This window comes from Aspergillus homomorphus, assembly GCF_003184865.1.
Source record: "Aspergillus homomorphus CBS 101889 unplaced genomic scaffold BO97scaffold_84, whole genome shotgun sequence".
Classification (NCBI taxonomy): Eukaryota; Fungi; Ascomycota; class Eurotiomycetes; order Eurotiales; family Aspergillaceae; genus Aspergillus; species Aspergillus homomorphus.
In genome coordinates this window covers 43,378-62,160 of record NW_020291970.1, presented here as the reverse complement: position 1 = coordinate 62,160, position 18,783 = coordinate 43,378, and the positions used below count along the sequence as shown (strand labels likewise).

The window sequence follows — 18,783 nt, the reverse complement described above, 5'->3', positions numbered from 1 at the left end:
GGGGGGGGGAGGAGTGGGCAAAGGCAGGGCGAGAGAAGACACTAAGAAAAGAACGGTTTCAGGATCATGGGGAAATGATTCGCTGGTGGAACGCTGGAAGGCTGAGCCTAAGACCAGAAGAGGTGTAGGGGCGGAATGGGATTCGTGAAGGTTTCGAGAGAGTGAGAGAGTGAGAGTAGTGATTGATTTGATCGAGTGAGTAGTGCGTTGGTTGAATAATGAAAGAAGAAAGGATGATGGAATCAATCAATGGAGTCGGAGGGCGAAGGGGGGCGAGTGATAGGTGCCTAAGGCGGTTACAGGCGGTGAGCGGATAGGTGAGTGATGATAGGACAGACAGCAAAGCGGGGAAGAGCTCTCCACCAATCAACACGAACTGACCAAAAACCCTGGAGGAGGTCTCGCCTGCTTATAAATCGAGGCTGACGATCCTCAGTCTTTTTTCTCTCTTCGCCCATTCTCTTCCACGTCCATTGAGTCCATTGATTGGTACCACTGATATGAAGAAACTGCCTATCGGTGATAGACACGGCTTTCTCCGGGTTTACTACCGTTACACTCAACCACTAACTAACTACGGCAACTATCAATTTAACAATTTATCTTCTGAAACAAGAGTGACTCATATCGCGCCACATTTTATTTCCCCTCCGTGATGATGAATGCTGCTGCTGCTGCTGCTGCTGCGTACTGCGTACAGGGTGCAGTTTGTACTTTTGTACTTACTAGTAGTATGTGCACCTTCCGATAATTGGGGCTCTCGTACCACTCGGATGCCTCGGGTGGCACCCTCTATTATAAAATCATGGAGAGGGAGGGCTCAATGGGGCTCTTCTACCACTGGAGGCAGGAAACAGGGGTCGCAAGTAGATCAAAGGAAGTAAAATTGAGGCAGCTCGGAAACTCAATCTCAGTCTGTCCGGAACTGCTTGTCTCGGTCGAGTGCCACCTGGCAATCGGGGTCAATCGTGGGGGAAGGATAGCCAAAGGTCCGCAAGCCCGGCTCGCATCCAGACGCCGAAATAGGCTGCCATTGAATCCGTTGTCCATGGACTGATCGTCAAAGCCCCAGGCACGGGGATGATTGCGTACTCTAAGTATAGCAAAGACGGGCCATCTTCTATATGTAGCAAATAGCCCCAATATGTTATCGCACAAGATAGAGGATCGGGGACACTGGCGGATCCGTCCTGGCCCTGCAGGACCCAATTATCCTTCCCATCGGTTTTGCTATCGCGCCGAATCCGAATGACGTGAAGATCGACTACCGATGGAACGGACGCCAACTAAGCGTCGACCCGTAGTGGATTGCCCCGATGGAGTCTGGTGTTTGCAGCATGGTTGTAATGGCAATGATCGATGTTGAGGACAGGGGTAGTGACAGAAGATCGGTCAGGATGGCGTTGTTCATTACAGCAGACCTCGTATTCTTGCGGTCATTGACGTGTTGCAGTCGAACGGTGTGATGTTGGCTGTCTGACTCAGCCAGAGTTATAATTCCCGTGATGCTGAACTAGGTGGCGGTGCATGTGTATCACGTGCATTACAAGCCACAGTGGGGCGCCGCCACGTTATCTTATCCCAACGCGACCTCTCTCTTATCTGCGACTTCCAGTGATTCAGCCCAGCCTATCCTGCTTGGACCATCGGTGCACTACTCGCCTATTCCCATCACTCTTCTCTTGCTCATACTTCATTCCCCACCTTCTCCGCTCCTATCTCATACAACATGTCAGACATCGCAGCCCTGGAGGCTGAAGTCAAGGAGTTCAAGCTTCAGGTACGCCAGGCGCAAATTTACCACCCTGCAGTGAATCTAACCACGCGCAGCTTGAAACCGTCCAATCGAGTTTGCAGGTAGACCCAGACAACGAAGAATTGCAGAATCTCAAAACTGAGCTGGAAGAACTTATAAACCTTACCGAAACAACCATCGCCGAACTGAAACCGCCTGCACCACCCGCACCCCAACCGGCCGCCGGCCCCGCGGCGAAGGACAAAGGAGTGACATCCAACAACTACCGCAAACCGACTGTCGAACAGCCCGAGGAGTCGTCAGCGCCATCATCGCACCAGTCGTCCTTTACAGTCAACGAAAATGTTCTCGCCCGCTGGGTCTCGGGCGATAACTCGTTCTATCCGGCGCGCATCACCTCCATCACCGGCTCCTCGAGCAATCCCGTGTACCTGGTCTCGTTCAAGTCGTACGGGACGGTGGAATCTCTGACCCTCAAGGACATCCGGCCACTCACTAGCAATGACTCGCGTAAGCGCAAGGCTGATGCAGGCTCAGGCAATTCTTCATCGCAATCACCGGCACCCCAAACACCCCACTCGAGCGTGATTTCCGCGGCCGCGGACATCAATCCCGCGTTGGCCAACCAGGCGCGTCAGGAGCCGACCAAGGTGAGCGATGGATCCGCGCGGCCCAGCAAGGTCGCCCGTAAGGTGAAGGCCAATAAGGAGCTGGAGGAGGGCAAGATGAAGTGGAAGGACTTCGCTAACAAGGGGAAGCTCGGCCGCAAGAAGGAGAGTATGTTCCGAACGGGAGATGGATTGAACGCTCGAGGTATGTGCCCCTCTGTCATTGTTGCAGGGTACGTGCAGGAGCTGATTTGAATAGTGGGTTTCACGGGGTCCGGCCAGCAGATGCGCAAAGATCCTACGCGATCTCGACATGTCTACCAGCAAGGCGAGGATGAAGGATACTAGTTTCTTGAGTGTTGTTCGATGGGATACTTCCCGCCGTTACCTCGCGTCCTTTACCATGCATCACATCGCTAACGGGCTATGGTGACAGATCTACTGCAAGTCGAGCCTGTCGCATGAGCGGGGGTGGATTGTCGATGGCCACAGCCGCTGCTGTGGTGGGACATCAGACCATTACCTATGAATGATCTTCTCTGTGTAATTTATTTTATCTCTATTTTATTAAATATTGGCAGCCGGACACCCGGCCGAGTCTTATGTCTTCGCGCTATGCATAGCCATGGCTATGCTCATTGTGATACGTGCTACCAGTTACTTTCTCTTCATCAACGCTGCTCATTTTTGTTCAAAATCGGTTTGACATCCATAATAGACAAAGTTTCTATGGTAAGGCATACATAGGAAGAGGGCAGTATACCCACGCTGAGTCACTCACTACCAACAACCTCTCTCTCTCTTCAAACCACCGCTGCCAGATCCGGCTATCGGGACCTGGTTTAAGGACGGCTTCTAGGGGTTGTTTGGACAATACGGTACAGGCAGGGATCAGGTTGCACGCCTCATTAACAGCTATCATGCACTGCGTATCCTCGCGCCCAGCACTGCCACAGCCCCATGATGACCTGCAAGGCTGACGCAACACTCTTTACCATCCCTCTCAGGACGGATGTCATTTCAATCTTCCACCAAATCTCCACTACGACCAGTATAAGTCCCCTCTAACTCAATTTCCTTTGATTATATGCAAAGATGAGCTTCGGATTTGGAGTCGGCATCCCCGGTCAACAAACTCCGGTCGAAAATTGCGGATGGCCCCGCCGATTTCAAGAACTTAACCGATGAGTATGGTCTTCCTGGGTCCTATCTGCGAGGAGACGTGCAGCTGCTTATTGCATGCCCAATAGACTGAAGACCTTGTACTCCACCGTACAATTCATTGGGGCCGATCTCTCTCAATCAGCCCTGGACGATCAGCAAAAGAACGAGCTTCGCGAGATAGAACAGAGCTGTCACAACGTACTCCTCGATATCCAAAGCTCCCTCGGGCGCTACAGAGAACTAGATGGGATTCATGATAGGAAAAGAGACAAAGTCACCAGGATCTGGAAGCGGCTGAGCTGGGGTCCAGATGAAATCGACCGGCTGAGAGCCCGGATCAGCAGTAACGTCTCCCTCCTCAACACGTTCATCGGACGAATCACTCGGACTGGTGTCACCAAGTTGGTCGAATACTGTGAGAATGAGGAGACTCGGACAATCTTGACCTGGCTGTCACCGATCAGCCATGCTCCACAGCATAGTGACTATAGAGATCGGCGTGAGCCTGGGACTGGCAAGTGGGCCTTGGCGACGCCCGAGTTTCGGAGTTGGCTGATGTCACCAAAGCAGACATTATACTGTCCAGGCGCTCCCGGTGCAGGCAAAACTATCCTTGCGCCCATCGTGGTCGATGAGCTTTTCCTTCGGTATCGGTCGAGCGACAATGTTGGAATCGCGTATGTTTACTGCAACTACAAACGTCAGCAGGAACAGCAGTCTGCTCAGATCCTTGCGAGCCTAATACAACAGCTGGCTTATAGAAAGCCCTCATCGTTGGAAACAATCAAGGTGCCATATCAGCGGCATAGTACCTTGAGAGCACGACCATAATATGATGAACTATGCAGACTGATGCATGCAATATCAAGTCAGTTTGAGCAGATCTTCATTGTGATTGATGCCCTGGACGAATTTCAGATGCAAGATGGTTCACGGAATCGCGTGCTACATGAGATCTCCGCCATCCAGGTCAGTCACAATGTAAACCTTCCAGCAACATCAAGAGATATTCCGGATGCCACAGCTCTATTCAACGGCCAGCCAGTATTGGAGATAAATGCTCGTGAAGAAGACATTGTGAAATACCTTAAGAGCCACATGATTAGGCTACCATCATTCGTGGTACGGAACCCCGGGCTCCAGGGCGAGATAATCACACAAATTGTCAAGGCATCCGAGGGAGTGTAAGTTATTATCCTGCGCTCCTTTGTTCTGTCTAATGTTCCAAATAGCTTCCTTCTTGCACAACTGCATCTTGACTCCCTGGTAGGAAAAGATCGCCCAAGGCGCTTAAATCTGCGTTGAACAACCTCCAGAGTGGCTCTAACCTATATGATTCCGCCTATAATGAAGCCATGCAACGGGTTGATTTGCAATCATCAGATCAAAAAGAGATGGCGAAGCAAATCATCTCGTGGCTCACTTACGCGCGGCGACAGCTCACTCCCATGGAGCTGCAAACTGCGCTCGCTGTTGAAGTTGGCGAACATGTGTTTGATGCTGAAAACTCTCCAGATATAGCAGATATGATTTCTGCTTGCGTAGGCCTGGTCATCATAGACGCGCAGAGCGGGGTCATCCGACCAATCCATCACACAGCACAGGAGTATTTCAGCGAACCGGTCCGATCAGATGGTTTCACAATGCACCTAGTGATATCGCCTCAACGTGTGTGACTTACTTGTTGTTTGACTGCTTGCGATCAGGATCTTGCTCTTCCGATGAGCAGTTCGAAGCACGTCTTGCGAATCATCCGCTATACTCTTATGTAGCCATCAATTGGGGAAATCATTGCCAAGCAGCATATGAAAACAGTGAAAACTGTATTATACAATTACTGGACTCTACGCCCAATCTCGATGCTTGCGCCCAGGGCCTATTTGCGCATAAACTGTTTGCAGAGCACTATGGATACAGCCAACAGTTTCCCAAGCGGGTTACGGCACTGCATCTGGCAGCGTTCTTTGGCATGCATGGCGGTTTACTTCACTTGCTTCGCCGTGGTGATCCGATTGAGACTAAAGACTCCCATGGAAGGACTCCTTAATCATGGGCCGCGGAAAATGGGCACAAGAAAGCGATGGATCTCCTTTTGATTGAGGGCGCTAATCCGAACGCGTTGGGCGGGTTGCGTCGGGCGCCCTTGTCTTTGGCCGCGATCAGAGGTCATATCGACGTGGTACAGTGTTTGCTCGCTGAGAATGCTGAACTCGACTCCCAGTACAAATATGGTCGCACGGCATTATCTCTGGCAGCGTCTGTGGGTCATGCGTCGGTGGTTATGTGCTTGCTTACAGAAGGAGCTGATTCGGAGTCGAAGGACGAGGAGAATCGGACCTCACTGTCGTGGGCAGCGCAGAAGGGGCATGAAGCCATCGTTGAGCTCCTGCTAGACAAAGGTGCCTGTCCGAATGCTCAGGACCTTTTCGGTCGGACACCTCTGTCCTGGGCGGCAGTTTGTAATTGTCGAAATATCATCGCTTTCTTTTTAGGGAAGGGGACTGATCCAGACGCGAGTGACGACTACGGTCGCACCCCGCTATCCTGGGCTGCTGGTGAAGGTTGTGAAGCAGCGGTAGAGCTTTTGCTGGCTAACGGTGCTGATCCAAACTTCGGAGATGCTGCGGGCTGGGATCCGGTATCATGGGCTCGTTACTTCGACCACCATGGAGTTGTCTCTGTTCTGCAGAGAAGCATGGATACCATCAATGGTGGGAATCAGACATTTGCGACAAAAAATGGATCCTTCCACGCAAGCACGTGCCAAGTGCCACTCCCTGAGGCAACACTGCTTTTGCTTTCAATCACTTGCTGGGAACTTCGAGCGAGGTTACAATAGATAACAATTCAATGAGGGCGACGCTTACAGCATCAGCAGGGTGCCGTCACCCATGCACTCTCTCAAAGGCGATGATTTGAGCAAGAGGCTTTTGCCGAACGGTAACAAGTCAACATGTGACGCTTCTCTCAACAATCGTATCTCCCGAGCACACGAAAGTGACTACGCGGGTGTTAGAGTCATATCTAATGGTTTCGATGCCAGCCGCTGCCGCGGCAGTATGAGTCCTCGCGAAATCAAGCGGCGTAAAGTCGAAGTCTCTACTGCCGGAGACACAACCGCGTGCAGTGACCAGTTTTTGAATGATCCGACGGACCACCGCCTTAGCGTTGATACGGATACCCTCGGCAGGGCCCATGAGGATACCAGCGACAAAGTTAGATCGCATGCATTGACCGATCGTACACAAAAGCGAGCGCATGCTGCAAATCACCCTGAGAGACACTCGATCCCGGGCTCGACATCTCTCCTCGTTCCTTCCAGAAAGCCTGGAATCTGCGACCAGAAAGATTTCCCACACGCACAGCATCGCCCTGATGAGAAGAAGGACGGACGGACGGACGCAACAGCAAGCTTCTCTTCACCCTGTCGAATTGACCTGCCCTTTCTGTCTCGTCGAGGTCAGGCGTTTCAAGTCCCGTGTGCATTTGGCGTATCACATTGATGTGATTCACCTGAAGTCGCGCAAGTACTACTGCCCTGAACCTGAGTGAAAGGGCTCCGGTCCCGCACGATACTTTCCCCGCCGGGACCTTCTTGCTCAGCATATCCTCCGCGTGCATAGGCGGCGGCTCTCCTTAGCGGAGGCGAACTGGTGCAGCCGTGAACAGATTCTACCAAACGCTTGCCCGCTTTGCCAGGAGGACGTGGGCACGCGGAGAAAACTCCGGGATTGTATTATGCGACATTACAGCGGTGTTCGCACCGATTAAGATGGATTCGATTGAGGTAGGAGAGGGTTTCAGGAGGGGAGGGGGTGGACGAAGTGGATATAGCATTCTATTTTCTATCCTTCACCTGCACATCCGGATAAAGCAAATAGCCATAAATCATGAAAGATAACCCCCACAAAGCGTTACCATTTCAAAAGCTTGAAACTGTAGAAACCCACAGGACATAAAATAAGCCCCAACCAACCTCCACCAAACACACCGAACTGAGCACATGATAGCCAACTAAGCGTTCCCCACTCGGACCCGAGCCGCGATAAGCTTGCGTGCTTCACGGCGAGGTTAATTGGACAACTTACTAATTCTACTAGTTCTTCATTAGTTAGACTTTAGGTGTATTTATATTTTATAAATAAGATTCTATAAGATTATATAAAATAGGTAAGATATTTCTTCGGGAGGCTAGGCTAATACCCCTCCCGTGTTACTGATTTCCTGAAACAGGTATAATAATGTAGTACTATTAGCTATACACCTCGTACCTCCAAAGGAAGAGGAATCGAGATATAGCGAGAGAGATGATCTAGAGTCTTTCCCTGCGGTCTGTCAAGTTAAACCAGAGCAAGGGAACCAAGATCTTACGGTGACATTCGACAGCTATATCCAAGAAAGGCTGCTGCATCCCGCGCCCGGAAAGCCATCTCTTCCTCGTAAGGGAGAAAAAGGACATTATGGTGGCCTACGCACGCATCAATGGCCTTTTGCGCGCGCTCTGGTCACCAAGGAATTCTCCCCGCAGAATTTCTGCCTCGGTCGCAGAGAGTGGCGAATGTTGTACTATGTGTTCCATCACAGACCACACTAGCTCCAGAGGTAAGTGCTGATCTAGATTGGCAGCCTCTCTCGCTGCCGCGGCCCACCAGTTATAGTGTTGCGGATGGACATTCCGTGTAGAGCAAATACAGCAGTAGAGGTCAACAAGACAAAACTTAACCAGGATTACATACCCCGGCTGACTGGGATCCACCAGGCCCAAAGACTTTTACTTAGTATAATAAGTATAGGGCCAGGTCAGCAGTTGGCCCTCTACGAGCGGCGCCGATCCGAAGATATACAGTACTCGGGGCAATTCTGTCTCCGTTTAGGGATTCCAGTAGTCCAGATCAAAAACTGTCGCGAGTGCCTGGGGCACCTCATACTGGAGCTCACTAACATAGATTTTGTCTTAGTACTGAAACGCCACGCAAGCCTGGGTTATAGTCTTAGCTTCCACAGCATAAAGGCTAATAACAACAATCAGTACAATGCTTGGTGCTCCTCGCTATAGTCATGGACTTCGCCTCCATATATCAGGATGCGGGGCAGATGGCGGCCACGGGTATTGCCGTAAAATAAGGCCTCGTTCCAGGAAGGAATGGAACTCACGATCAGGTGCTTAAGGTGTTTATATAGCTGACAGTGGTCGATTAATTGCAGGTTATTGACGTAGGAAGTGGTTCGGATGTCCATGCGTTCTGTGGGCGCTGTTGCAGTATCAGTGAACTGTACTTCACAGGGAAGCCATTGAAAACGATTAGACCAACAGCTCTCCTGCCCACCACACCCGGTTCTGCGATGTGGAACCCTATCATAACGACTTCTCGGGAACTGTAGACCATCTAAGGGAGGAGGAGGAGGAGGAGCCGGCATGTCTCAGACAGAACCCTCAGTCGAGCTCCATAGATCGCTCAAGGTCACCTGCCTGCCATGTACTAGAACTCTGGAGTGGCCATAGACGAGAGCATACAGGCTCGGATCCACCAGGGTGCAATAATCTGGCGGATGTCTCGACTGTGAGCCCAATAGGGCTATCTCAGCTCGGAACCCTTCCTTTAGCTCTGACGCTCTTGACACATCGGATTGACACACGACCGACGAACTGTCGAAAATCAAAAGACGGCCTGATCTCCGCCGCTCCGTCGCCTTATTGCACAGTTCGGCCAGGCACCAATCCCATGCGGCAGCACTAATGAGGGAGCCTTCTGGTCCTTCCGTGGCGTCCCGATACTAACGCGTGAGTAGGGCTTCATCTGAGTCCAAGATGGCACGATCCCACTCTGGCTGCTCCGTAATGCGTTGCTTGAGTTGAATCATGGCCATCTCGCGTTTGGTCAGTCGAGGGAAGTGACGATAGTCCACGAGTCCATGGGCAAAGCGGGCCTCTGGCACGAGCTGGTAGTCTAAGGGGATGGAGCCAAATCCAGGCACCTGGAGCGGACCTACACCAGTATGGTCAAGCGTGGTCATTTTGATTTTTCTCTTCTTTTTGTGAGAGGAGACATTTCAGTAGAGTGATTGATTGATGATTTCTGGCCCAAGGAATGAGTTTGTGACGGTGGGTTTAAAGAGTGTAACAGTAGTCAAGAAGTCAGCTCATCTATCGATGGGTCCAACAACACTAAGCCCTACCTTTTCCTCGTTCGGGTTTCAGCTCCGTGCCACTTGTCTCTTCGATGACTATTCACTAGGATTATATATCTTTATCAAGATTTCGAAATACACATACACATGGCAGTACAAAAGCAATAGAGTTAGAAGAAAACAAAGAACAAAAGAGATTATTAAAGAGAGAAAAGAGAGGAAAGAGGCTGGAAAGAAAGAGAAAGAGGCAATAGCAAAAAGAACCACAAAGGTCGCAGTCGAGAAGAGATGAGAGAGAGAGAGAGACCGAGAAAGATATGCTCTCGGCAGCTCCCCCACATCCAATGGTCTTTTCCAAGCCGAGCCAAGCCAACAGAGTGAAGGAGAAGTACATCATCCCGGAGCTGTACAGGTAGCTAAGCTGCTCAATCGATGTCCTGATAGTTGAGCAATGCCGCATCCCAGCTCACCGTTTTCTCCATGATTCTTGCTTCGGAAAAGGAGGCGCGTACAAAGCTCTTTCTGTGAGAATATCGGTGGCTTTCTTTGACAACAGAGAGTGTTTGATGGCTGCCCTCTACGGATAACAACTTGAAGACGAATGTGGTCAAGGTAAGTGTCATAAATTGCTGGAACTCAATGCCTCTGGTCCATCCAGATAAGGTAAGAAAAAAACCCGAACCGAACCAGACGCCACGCTCGTCAAATCAACCATAATGAAATCCCCGGTCAAGCCATTCAGGCCCATGAGTCCCGTGTCACAACCACAGACAACATTTGCGCCATTTGCAAGTTCCAATGTTACTGAAGCAAGGAACGAAAGAAAAAAAAGAAAAGAAAAAGAAAAAGATACCCAGCGGATCCCTGCCTTTTTCCCGCCCAATGGTCTCGACCCTCAAACAAATATCGCGTGACTCCCAAAATATTGCGTGGTCTCGTCAGTCCGCCGAAGCGCGCACACGTAATCGTACAGTACAACAGCCGCGCAAATAGCGTAATAATACAGTAGAGAAAATAAAGGAAGTGCTCAATCGTGGAACAAAAGAAAAATCAAGAGACAAAAGAAAAGGGATCGACTCGGGTTCATGATCGAACAAGGAAATCAGCGGACGAACTCGGTCCACACAGTGGTGAGCCAACCGGTTGGGGAACTCTCCGGAGCAACAGTGGCCGGGAGCTGGTCGTACTCACACCCCTCCAGGAACGCGAGCACATCATCCCCGCCCAGGCTGGTGGACCACAAGCTGTTCGTGTTGACGACATCCAGTCCATCCACTGTCACGGGCGGGGATGCGCCAGGATGACCCACGGAGCCAGGAGGAGGCAACAACGGCAAGGCGTGTGACGGGGCTGCCGCGTTGATTGGGGGTAGTGATTGGGTATAGGGAGGGGGTGGTTGTGTGCGGTTAAGCCACGAGTTCAATGGCTGCAACCGGTTGGAAGCAGCTCCGGGGCCGTTGTACTGCGATGATGTCGGAGTTGACGTGGAAGGAGGAACCCCATATGGTCCAGGCGGTCCTAGCGAGGGAAGGTTGGGGGACGACGAGTTGTACAACGGGCCATCCGGGTGGTGTTGCAGCGATGGTAGAGAAAAAGGTGACTGCGACTGCAAGGTGCGGTTGGGGGGTAGTGGAAGACTGGGCCGCCGTTCGCCGTCGGGTCCGGGCAGCGGCATCCCCGGGCTGTTGATGGGGACCCAAGACTCACGTCTTCCTCCGGCGCCATCCAAAGGAGGCTCTCCGAGATCTCCCGTCTCGCTGCGGACGGCATTACTGCCTGCGTCGCTTAGGATCGTCGCCCGTTCACTCGCAGCAGCAAAGCCGTCCTCATCCGCGCCAGGTTCGGGCAGCTGGTCCTCGATGATACCAAAATCGAGGAACAGCTTCTCCAGAAGCTTGAATTCCTCGAGCCCGCCTCCCGGCCCGCCCTCGCGGATCGGACGGACTCCATTGACGTGAGAGTCGGATTGGTCAGTGGGGTCCGATTTGCGCGAATGTCGGCGAAAATCGCGTTTGACTTTGGAGAAATAACTGTGCAGCCGATTCAAGGTGCGGAACCAGCCACGCGCCATCTTGAGTCGAGGTCGCATCTCCCGCAGAACGTCAAGTGCTTTGCGGGCTTGAGCTTGGCCCTGCAGGTTGCGATCACCGGCATTCTTGGGGCCCAACACTCCATCCGGATCCATGTGTGGGAAATGAACAGCGTAGATGCCGATGAAAACCGCGTTATACACGGCAAACCCCACGAGAGGATTTTCTACCAGCACTCCTCGGTCCTGACAAGTCACAACCAAGTCCATCATTTGCCGAGCAGCATTGAACAGCACCCGAGCACTTTCACGCCAAAATCCCTCGGCAAGACCTGCTTTTTCCATTGGAAAGAGCGGCTCGTCTAGTGGCCCGACCGGCTCGGTGCATCGTACGGGAAGAAAAGGGATATAGGCACGGTGTAGAACAATCACCGACAGGAAGTGAACCACGTGCATGACAGTGTAAGGAGCAAGGGTGTTGTTTTTGTACATGATGTGGGTGTCAGTGTTGCGGGGGGAGTATTGCAGGTTGCGGGACAGTCCGTCCTGGAACTCGCTCAGCATCGCTCGCAGCTTTGCAAAGCGTGATTCAGGATGCCACGGGGGCCATTGTTCGGTTCTACTACGGGTCAGATGATGCCAATTCCGGGGTGAACAGTCGACAAACCTTCTTCCGCCAGCACACGACCATTTGGCGATACTGCCCCAGATGCGGATTATACGGATAATCCGACTGTGGACGGACTCTTCGGCACCGATCTCCCAACGATCGATCTCATCCTCACTGGAGTCCTTTCGGCGGGAGATGGGTGACCAGGCTTTGGTATCCCCCGGGCCTGCGCTGGGCATGCGGTCGTCTCCCAGGCCGCCTAAGCTTTGCCGAATGCTCGGGATCTGGACCCCCTGAGCACCAAAGCTTGTAGGACGACGTACAGCGGGCTCACTTAAGCGTGACGTCCGTACACGCTCTCCGAAGGCAAATGCATTGTCACTGGGAAGCTGGATGGCCAGCTCCTTCACTCGAATCATGCGCGGTCGGTACTTTCCGCTGCTCAGACATCGGTCGAGAATGAAGCAAGCCCAGAAAGTGCGACGCTTCGTCTCTTGAGCGATGATATCGTCGGATGTTTGCTCCCGTTGTTCGGGAGGACGTCTCGAGAGCCCGAACAGATCGGCTTCCGTTTTGAGGACGGGTGACCGGGGCCCTTCACGAAACGGCATCTCATTCTCCAGCTCGAACGGCAGACCCATTGCCTGAGAGAGCCGAATAGCCATCCCCACGTATAACCAAGCACTCCGACCACGACACATTCCCCACTCATGCAAAGCCAGCATCAGCAAAGCCTGTACGCGCGTCAGGTCGGGCACAGCCAGACTAGCGCCGTCGACACCGGCCAGCCGGCTGCGTAACGCTGTCGCATAGTATTCGGAGGCGACGAGGGGGTTGGAAGGATTCCCCGGTGACGATGGGGAGTGGTAGGCGACAAGTTGAGGATGGAAGCGGGCCGTGAGAGCAAGAACCCCGAGGGGGATGAGCGGATTGAGGTCTGCCTTGGCTGCGGGAGGACTTTGGGCGGAATCGTGTGTCGCCTCGGAATTGTTCGCGGGTGGGGGATGGGACATATTGGTGGAAAGCTGACGCGCTTGCCCGATGAAGGAGGCGGGATGTACGAACGGCAACATGGTGGCGAAGTGGGATTGGAACAGGTCGAAGACGGCATCCCACACTTTGTTGGTCAAGATGTTTGCATCGAGGACGTCCGCGCCGAGCTTAGACGCATCTTTAGCAGCGGACGAGGAGAGACCAACCGTCTTGCGCGAGCGTTGTCGCTTGGGGCTGTCCCAATCCCCGTTGCGCTCTTCGCCCTCCGCCAGGGCGGCGAGGTCCCGTTTCGCGGCACCACCGCCCATACCGATTGCGGGGGCGGGATATACACATTCTCGACCAGAAGACTCACACGCGCGGCAGGTTGTGTCAATGCCAGCGTTCACACATTTTATCTTGCTCCGCCGACAGCGGGCACAGGCAATACTAGATCGCATTCTGATGAAGAGGGTGGACACGAGAGACGGGTAGCCCGTCTCTCTGATAGGATGTTAAGAAAGAAAAGGACAGAGGAGGGAGGGGGGCAGCGATGGAGGGTGAGAAGGGTGGGAAGGAGAGGGACGACAGCCCCAAGGGCCTGCGGGCACCAAGTGTGAGTAGGTAGCAGTAGTAGTGGTGGTGGTGGTAGTTTGTGTCTCCGCAGGTTGCTACAGTTCCCGTCCGCCGTATTTCTCCGGTCAATTTTCCCCGGGATTCCGAGCCAGACGCCAGACGGTCTGGGTTGCAAGGGGGGACAACAGTGATGCCCGGCCTTTTCACGGGCTGTTGTTCATTGTTCACCGTCAGTACCACAACCCGGTTTTGAAGAAGGGGGGAGGGGGAGGAGTTCAGGGATCCACCGATGATGTCCATGACGGCAAGTGCACTTACAGGTGATTTGAAGGATGATTATTGGCGCCGGATCTCCGCGTTTCCTATGCCGGTAGCCACGCAAGGGGAGTCAGATCTGTAGTCGGGGAGCAGCCCGGTAAGTCGGGGAGTTGATAGGGGAGTATGGTTTTGCGATTTCGGTGCGGAGGTGTCTGCGACACAGACAATGCGATGGTAGGGAGGAGGGAAGAATGAAAGTGAAGAAAAAGAACAGCAGGGCAGTCAGAGTGGAGAGGACGTGGGATGAGTACAAGAAGGAACAGGGTCACGGTAAGTAGCAGACGGCCGGGGAACGGGAAAACGGAAACCGAATGCGATGGGCGCGAGAGATTGGGGGCACACGAGGAATTAAAATAAATCCCCCGATGTAAGCAGAGTGTGCGACTGGGGGAGAATGAGTGGAGGATTTGGGGGGGGTGGAGGAGATGGAAAAAAGGAAGAATCCAGATGGAGTCTGGTCGGGTAAGAAAGGGAGGGTTCGGCGAAGCTAGTACGGAGTCGTAGTTTGTGTGGGTGTGGGGAGAGAATGTGAGAGGGTGAGGAAATTGGATGGGGAAGGACAAGAGAGAGAAGGAAGTAAGTAAGTAGGTCAGTAGGTAAGTAAAGTAGATAGAACCATTGAAATGGTAAAGGAAAAATCCCAATCAATCCAATAAAATAGAAAAAATGAATAAAAATAATCAGGATCATAAATAAACTAACCGTAAAGACGGAATACGCGGAGTGTGGGGGAAGAGCCCGACGAGAGAGAGAAAGTCGCCCAGGGTCGAGTCGGGGCTCCGGTCCGGCAAGACGCGCGCGTGGAGAGTTGCGCAGGGGACACACGGGTCTGTCTGTCTGAGTTGGGTAGTCTGGTCTGGTCTGGTCGGTGGTCGGGTAGAGCAGGGGAATAAGGAAAGGGAAGCTTGACGATAGATGGAGAAATTATTTTAGTTCGTTTTTGGTAAAGGTGGATAATGGAAGGTGGATGGTGAACGGACAATGAAAGAGAAGAAGAAGAACAACTCCGGCCGAGGAAATCTATGATTGAATCATGGATGTTTAGTGAGTAGTCAATCCGCAATCCGCATTTGCGGAGGTCCGACATGAGTTAGTCCGAAGCGGGTCTAGTGCGGCCTGAGGATGCAAGGACGCGACCGAGCGGCCGGAGAGAAGAAAGAGAATTTGACTGTGGAGCAGAGATTCCGAGTGCCGAGATGGGAATGAAAAAAGATATACTACTACTACGGTACAAAAGAGAGTAGAGAGAAGAAGAAAGAAAGAAAGAAAGAAAGAAGTAATCAATTTCAAGTTAGCATACAGACAGACCGTACCTGACTGACTCTATATACTTTGAACACAGCCGACAATCATCTCTGCATGGACAGTTGTTGGGGAGAGGGAAAAAAAAGAAAAGAAAAGAAAAGAAACAATAACTACCTAGTAGAGAGAGAGAGAGAGAGAGAGAGAGAGAGAGAGGGATCAGGGAAGAGTTCCGAGTCGGGTAAATTACCTACCCTCCCTACCCTCCCCTACCAGGTAGCCAGTCACTTGCACTGGTCATTACACTGGGTAATCAATCATACCTCCTAGGTACAATACACGGTCTCGGGTGCCAGTTGGCGGCGACAGCCGATGATTGCTTCGGTATGTTGGCTGGGCCATGCCGTTAGATGGATGATATTGTCTGTGTTCTCCCACACTATTCAGGTACCAAGGCAATCATGGTGGATGATGGTGGATGATGGTGGATGGATCACAAAGATCGTCAGGTAAACGAACTCATTTTGTCGTCATCATCATTCCCCGACGCGACTTTGCAGACTTGAGTTCACTCCTGATCTGATCTGGTCTGATCTGGTCTGGTACCGACCGACCGACCGATGATGGAGGGATTGGATTAGACAGGATGCCGGTTAGCAGCAGCCGCGTGTGGAACGTCACTTGACCGCCATCTGGCCCATTCCATTACCTAACCTGCCTTCCCAGCAAATCCCCCATCCCCTCCAGTCTTGCTCCCGGCTTTTTGTCGTCGATCGATGTCAGTCCCCGATGATGATCTGGAGGACATTGATGGGTCAGCCAGGGTCATAGCTAGCATAGCGTCAATAGCTCAAGGTCTCTTGCATGCAATCGCTTATTGACAAACGGGGGTTGCGAGATGCACGACAATCCAGACAATCAACAAATATCATCAACCAACTCCCACACCCCTCATCAAAACCGTTACAAAGAATCCGGGGATTGCATGACGCGAACCCCCAAAAAGACAATACCGCCGACCCGGTGGCCGCAGGCTCTTCCTCCGCCATTCATTCATTCATTCATTCATTCATTCATCTATCCGTTCAATCATTCCTTCCGTTCCATGTCTACTATAACAACGACCCCTACCATCCACCCATCCACCATTTATCCAACACACGGCCTGACCATACTGCTGCTGCTGCTGCCGCCGCCGCTGCTGCTAAACCACCAGTGACAGTCCACCAACTAACCCAGCCACAGTACCCCGGAATGCAACTTGAAGTCTAAACTCAACCCCAACCCCGGAGGAGCAAGTGACACGGGTCAACCCCCGGTCAAGCCAACGGGACGGCGAACGCTAGAAGACGGAGAAATAAGAACGACAAGGAGGGGCAAAAAGCAACGGCAACTGATTCTCAGCCGACCACTTTCGCGATGAACCTCGGGTATCGACACATCTGATGGGCCGGCCAAGAAGCTCAGGGCTGACACGACCAGACCTTTTCTTCTTTTTCGATTTTCGTTTTCGTGCCCCAGATCTCGTTCGCCTCGTCGCGGAGGCGATTCTTTCCTCGGGTGTCTCTTTTCCCCCTGCATCGGATCTCCCCGCGGGGGAGCAGTGAGATGAGATCAGGATCAGCACCCCCTTCGCCAGGCGGTCACTGGGCCGGACATCTTCTGCAGCACAAGCTCTCCCTCCTTGTTCTTTCGACTTGAGTATCGTCGACCGGACTGAATTGAACGGAAAACCGTATGTTACCCTGGACGGGATTGGTTGCCACCAGGGATATGGTACCCGATCGACACGATCCCGGAGACTCCTACTCGCTGACATTCAAGCCTCAAAGGGCCTGTGCAGCCCGGTGGCCATGGTCCCTAGTTGGTTATGCCCCCTTGGTTATGCACCCCCAGTCCGGTTCTTTTAAAGTGATTCCATCGTAGGATGCTACCCTTCCCTTTTAGGAGGACATCTTTTGTACCTTGCTTGTACTTTGACTACCACCCTACCTAGTACCACTTAACATGTTCCTAAGCCGACCGATCGGAGCCAACCCGGCAAGTCCCCGCGCCCACTGCATTTAACCGGTTATCCCGTGGCCGCTGAGTCGGGCCAACCGGGGATGCTGATTGGTCTCCACCGCCACCCGAGGCATCAAGCGACCCGACCCCGCAATCACGGAGAAAGGCTGAGAAGCAACAGTCGACTTATTCATTAGTCATTCCTGAATCCTCATGCCCTGACTGGGGCAATCAACGCGCGACTGCAGGACAATTTCCCCCATTTTCCCCAACTCTCCCACCTCTCCCAACTCTTCCCCCCCCGGAGGTCGACCGATGTGACGACGGTGTGCCCTATTCCCCGTCTAGAAGGGAGACACTAAGACTGAGGAAGGAAGGTCCCTTTAGCACTAAGCCACCAACATGGTGACATGGTCCTCAACCTGCTGATGTTCTTTCTGCTTGCAGTAAGTTCACCCGCCGCCTGTCAACCCGTTTGGTTGCTGGCTCGGGAACCTGACGACGAGACCTTACCGTGGATGGGATGAGAAGACGCTGGTCGGCAAACCAGCATGAATGAATACACCACCACCACCACAATCAATTCCTTACCCTAGAAAAGGTCTTCGGCAGAGCATCACATGCGCCTGCGAATACGGAGGACGAGCTCTCCTGGTCTGCATACCACCCGAGGATCATCATCCTGACACCTCCTTAATCAGACAGTCACTTCTTCTTTCTCGTTCCGACTGGATTTGAACCCGTACCAGGGGAAAGCGAATCAATCACACGGGAAATGAAAAAATGTGGGAAAACAGAATCAAGTTAAAAAAAAAATAAAAAATAAAAAATAAAAAAATAAAAAACCTCTATGATCCCATGACCTGGCCCCAAGACAAACCCAGCCAAGCCGTGCCCAGCCAACCACCACGCGACTCCCTCTCCACTCCGCCCAGTCTTACATCTTCTTCCATCTTCTTACTCCAAGCAACAAGTTGAACAAGCCCTCTTCCTATCCCGCTTTCGTCATGGTTCGGCTTTTCTCCCCCAGGCGGGCCCCCCGAATCGGCCAGGCCCGCCAGTCGACAATGGCCGCTTGACGATTCGCCCGCCCGTCCCATGCCACGAGCCAAACTAGGCCTGAACCAGGCTAGCCGCCTCCCGACCAAAGCTCGCCAGGCTTGATCTGTCGGGCCTGAGGCAGCCCAACACCACCGCACCACTGATTCTTCTCCGGCTGCTTCGGGGAAAGGTGGGGAGCGTCTGGGCAGTGGGCAGTGGGCACAACTCTTTTCCGGGGCCGCATTTATCCTTCCATTTCCTCTTCCTCCCCCCCCCCCCCCAAACGGATAATTACAGCTTATGAGTAGAGCTTGTCAAGATTATGGTCTATCCA

General features: G+C 52.6%; 8 protein-coding genes across 8 annotated transcripts; 4 read left to right on the top strand and 4 right to left on the bottom strand.

The window, feature by feature from the left end:
• Positions 1-1,622: 1,622 nt before the first annotated feature.
• On the top strand, positions 1,623-2,947 carry BO97DRAFT_447292 (uncharacterized protein). The gene is made up of 3 exons (XM_025698758.1): positions 1,623-1,780; positions 1,831-2,569; positions 2,624-2,947. The coding sequence occupies exons 1-3, from the start codon at positions 1,730-1,732 to the stop codon at positions 2,710-2,712; spliced, it is 879 nt and encodes a 292-aa protein (XP_025546012.1). The 5' UTR covers positions 1,623-1,729; the 3' UTR covers positions 2,713-2,947.
• A 512-nt stretch (positions 2,948-3,459) lies between these two features.
• On the top strand, positions 3,460-4,822 carry BO97DRAFT_438879 (uncharacterized protein; the record flags this gene model as incomplete). Its single annotated transcript, XM_025697935.1, has 4 exons — positions 3,460-3,504; positions 3,931-4,317; positions 4,402-4,650; positions 4,799-4,822. The coding sequence occupies 4 exons, from the start codon at positions 3,460-3,462 to the stop codon at positions 4,820-4,822; spliced, it is 705 nt and encodes a 234-aa protein (XP_025546011.1).
• A 1,092-nt stretch (positions 4,823-5,914) lies between these two features.
• Positions 5,915-6,214, top strand: BO97DRAFT_309695 (ankyrin repeat domain-containing protein; the record flags this gene model as incomplete). The annotated part of the gene is made up of 1 exon (XM_025691203.1): positions 5,915-6,214. A coding segment is annotated over one exon (300 nt), but the record flags the coding sequence as incomplete, so codon positions are not given.
• A 2,184-nt stretch (positions 6,215-8,398) lies between these two features.
• On the bottom strand, positions 8,399-9,543 carry BO97DRAFT_429880 (uncharacterized protein; the record flags this gene model as incomplete). Its single annotated transcript, XM_025697401.1, has 3 exons — positions 8,399-8,465; positions 8,561-8,780; positions 9,309-9,543. The coding sequence occupies 3 exons, from the start codon at positions 9,541-9,543 to the stop codon at positions 8,399-8,401; spliced, it is 522 nt and encodes a 173-aa protein (XP_025546009.1).
• A 4-nt stretch (positions 9,544-9,547) lies between these two features.
• On the bottom strand, positions 9,548-10,286 carry BO97DRAFT_278623 (uncharacterized protein). The gene is made up of 2 exons (XM_025691046.1): positions 9,706-10,286; positions 9,548-9,605 (listed from the first exon to the last, which is right to left on the bottom strand). The coding sequence occupies exon 1, from the start codon at positions 10,115-10,117 to the stop codon at positions 9,767-9,769; it is 351 nt and encodes a 116-aa protein (XP_025546008.1). The 5' UTR covers positions 10,118-10,286; the 3' UTR covers positions 9,548-9,605; positions 9,706-9,766.
• A 473-nt stretch (positions 10,287-10,759) lies between these two features.
• Positions 10,760-13,729, bottom strand: BO97DRAFT_438878 (putative C6 transcription factor; the record flags this gene model as incomplete). The annotated part of the gene is made up of 2 exons (XM_025697934.1): positions 10,760-12,305; positions 12,354-13,729. The coding sequence occupies 2 exons, from the start codon at positions 13,727-13,729 to the stop codon at positions 10,760-10,762; spliced, it is 2,922 nt and encodes a 973-aa protein (XP_025546007.1).
• A 2,284-nt stretch (positions 13,730-16,013) lies between these two features.
• On the top strand, positions 16,014-16,711 carry BO97DRAFT_278605 (uncharacterized protein). Its single transcript, XM_025691045.1, has one exon. The coding sequence runs from the start codon at positions 16,269-16,271 to the stop codon at positions 16,674-16,676; it is 408 nt and encodes a 135-aa protein (XP_025546006.1). The 5' UTR covers positions 16,014-16,268; the 3' UTR covers positions 16,677-16,711.
• BO97DRAFT_278604 (uncharacterized protein) lies at positions 16,712-17,593 on the bottom strand. The gene has a single exon (XM_025691044.1). It carries the CDS (start codon positions 17,221-17,223, stop codon positions 16,747-16,749), a length of 477 nt encoding a protein of 158 aa, XP_025546005.1. The 5' UTR covers positions 17,224-17,593; the 3' UTR covers positions 16,712-16,746.
• Positions 17,594-18,783: the final 1,190 nt, after the last annotated feature.

Coding starts and splice junctions, on each gene's coding strand:
- BO97DRAFT_447292 (XM_025698758.1), top strand. CDS start 1,730: ATGTCAGACATCGCAGCCCTGGAGGCTGAAGTCAAGGAGTTCAAGCTT. Junction 1,781..1,830: donor TCAAGGAGTTCAAGCTTCAG/GTACGCCAGGCG, acceptor AACCACGCGCAG/CTTGAAACCGTCCAATCGAG. Junction 2,570..2,623: donor AGATGGATTGAACGCTCGAG/GTATGTGCCCCT, acceptor TGATTTGAATAG/TGGGTTTCACGGGGTCCGGC.
- BO97DRAFT_278623 (XM_025691046.1), bottom strand. CDS start 10,117: ATGCGGCATTGCTCAACTATCAGGACATCGATTGAGCAGCTTAGCTAC.
- BO97DRAFT_278605 (XM_025691045.1), top strand. CDS start 16,269: ATGCAATCGCTTATTGACAAACGGGGGTTGCGAGATGCACGACAATCC.
- BO97DRAFT_278604 (XM_025691044.1), bottom strand. CDS start 17,223: ATGTCAGCGAGTAGGAGTCTCCGGGATCGTGTCGATCGGGTACCATAT.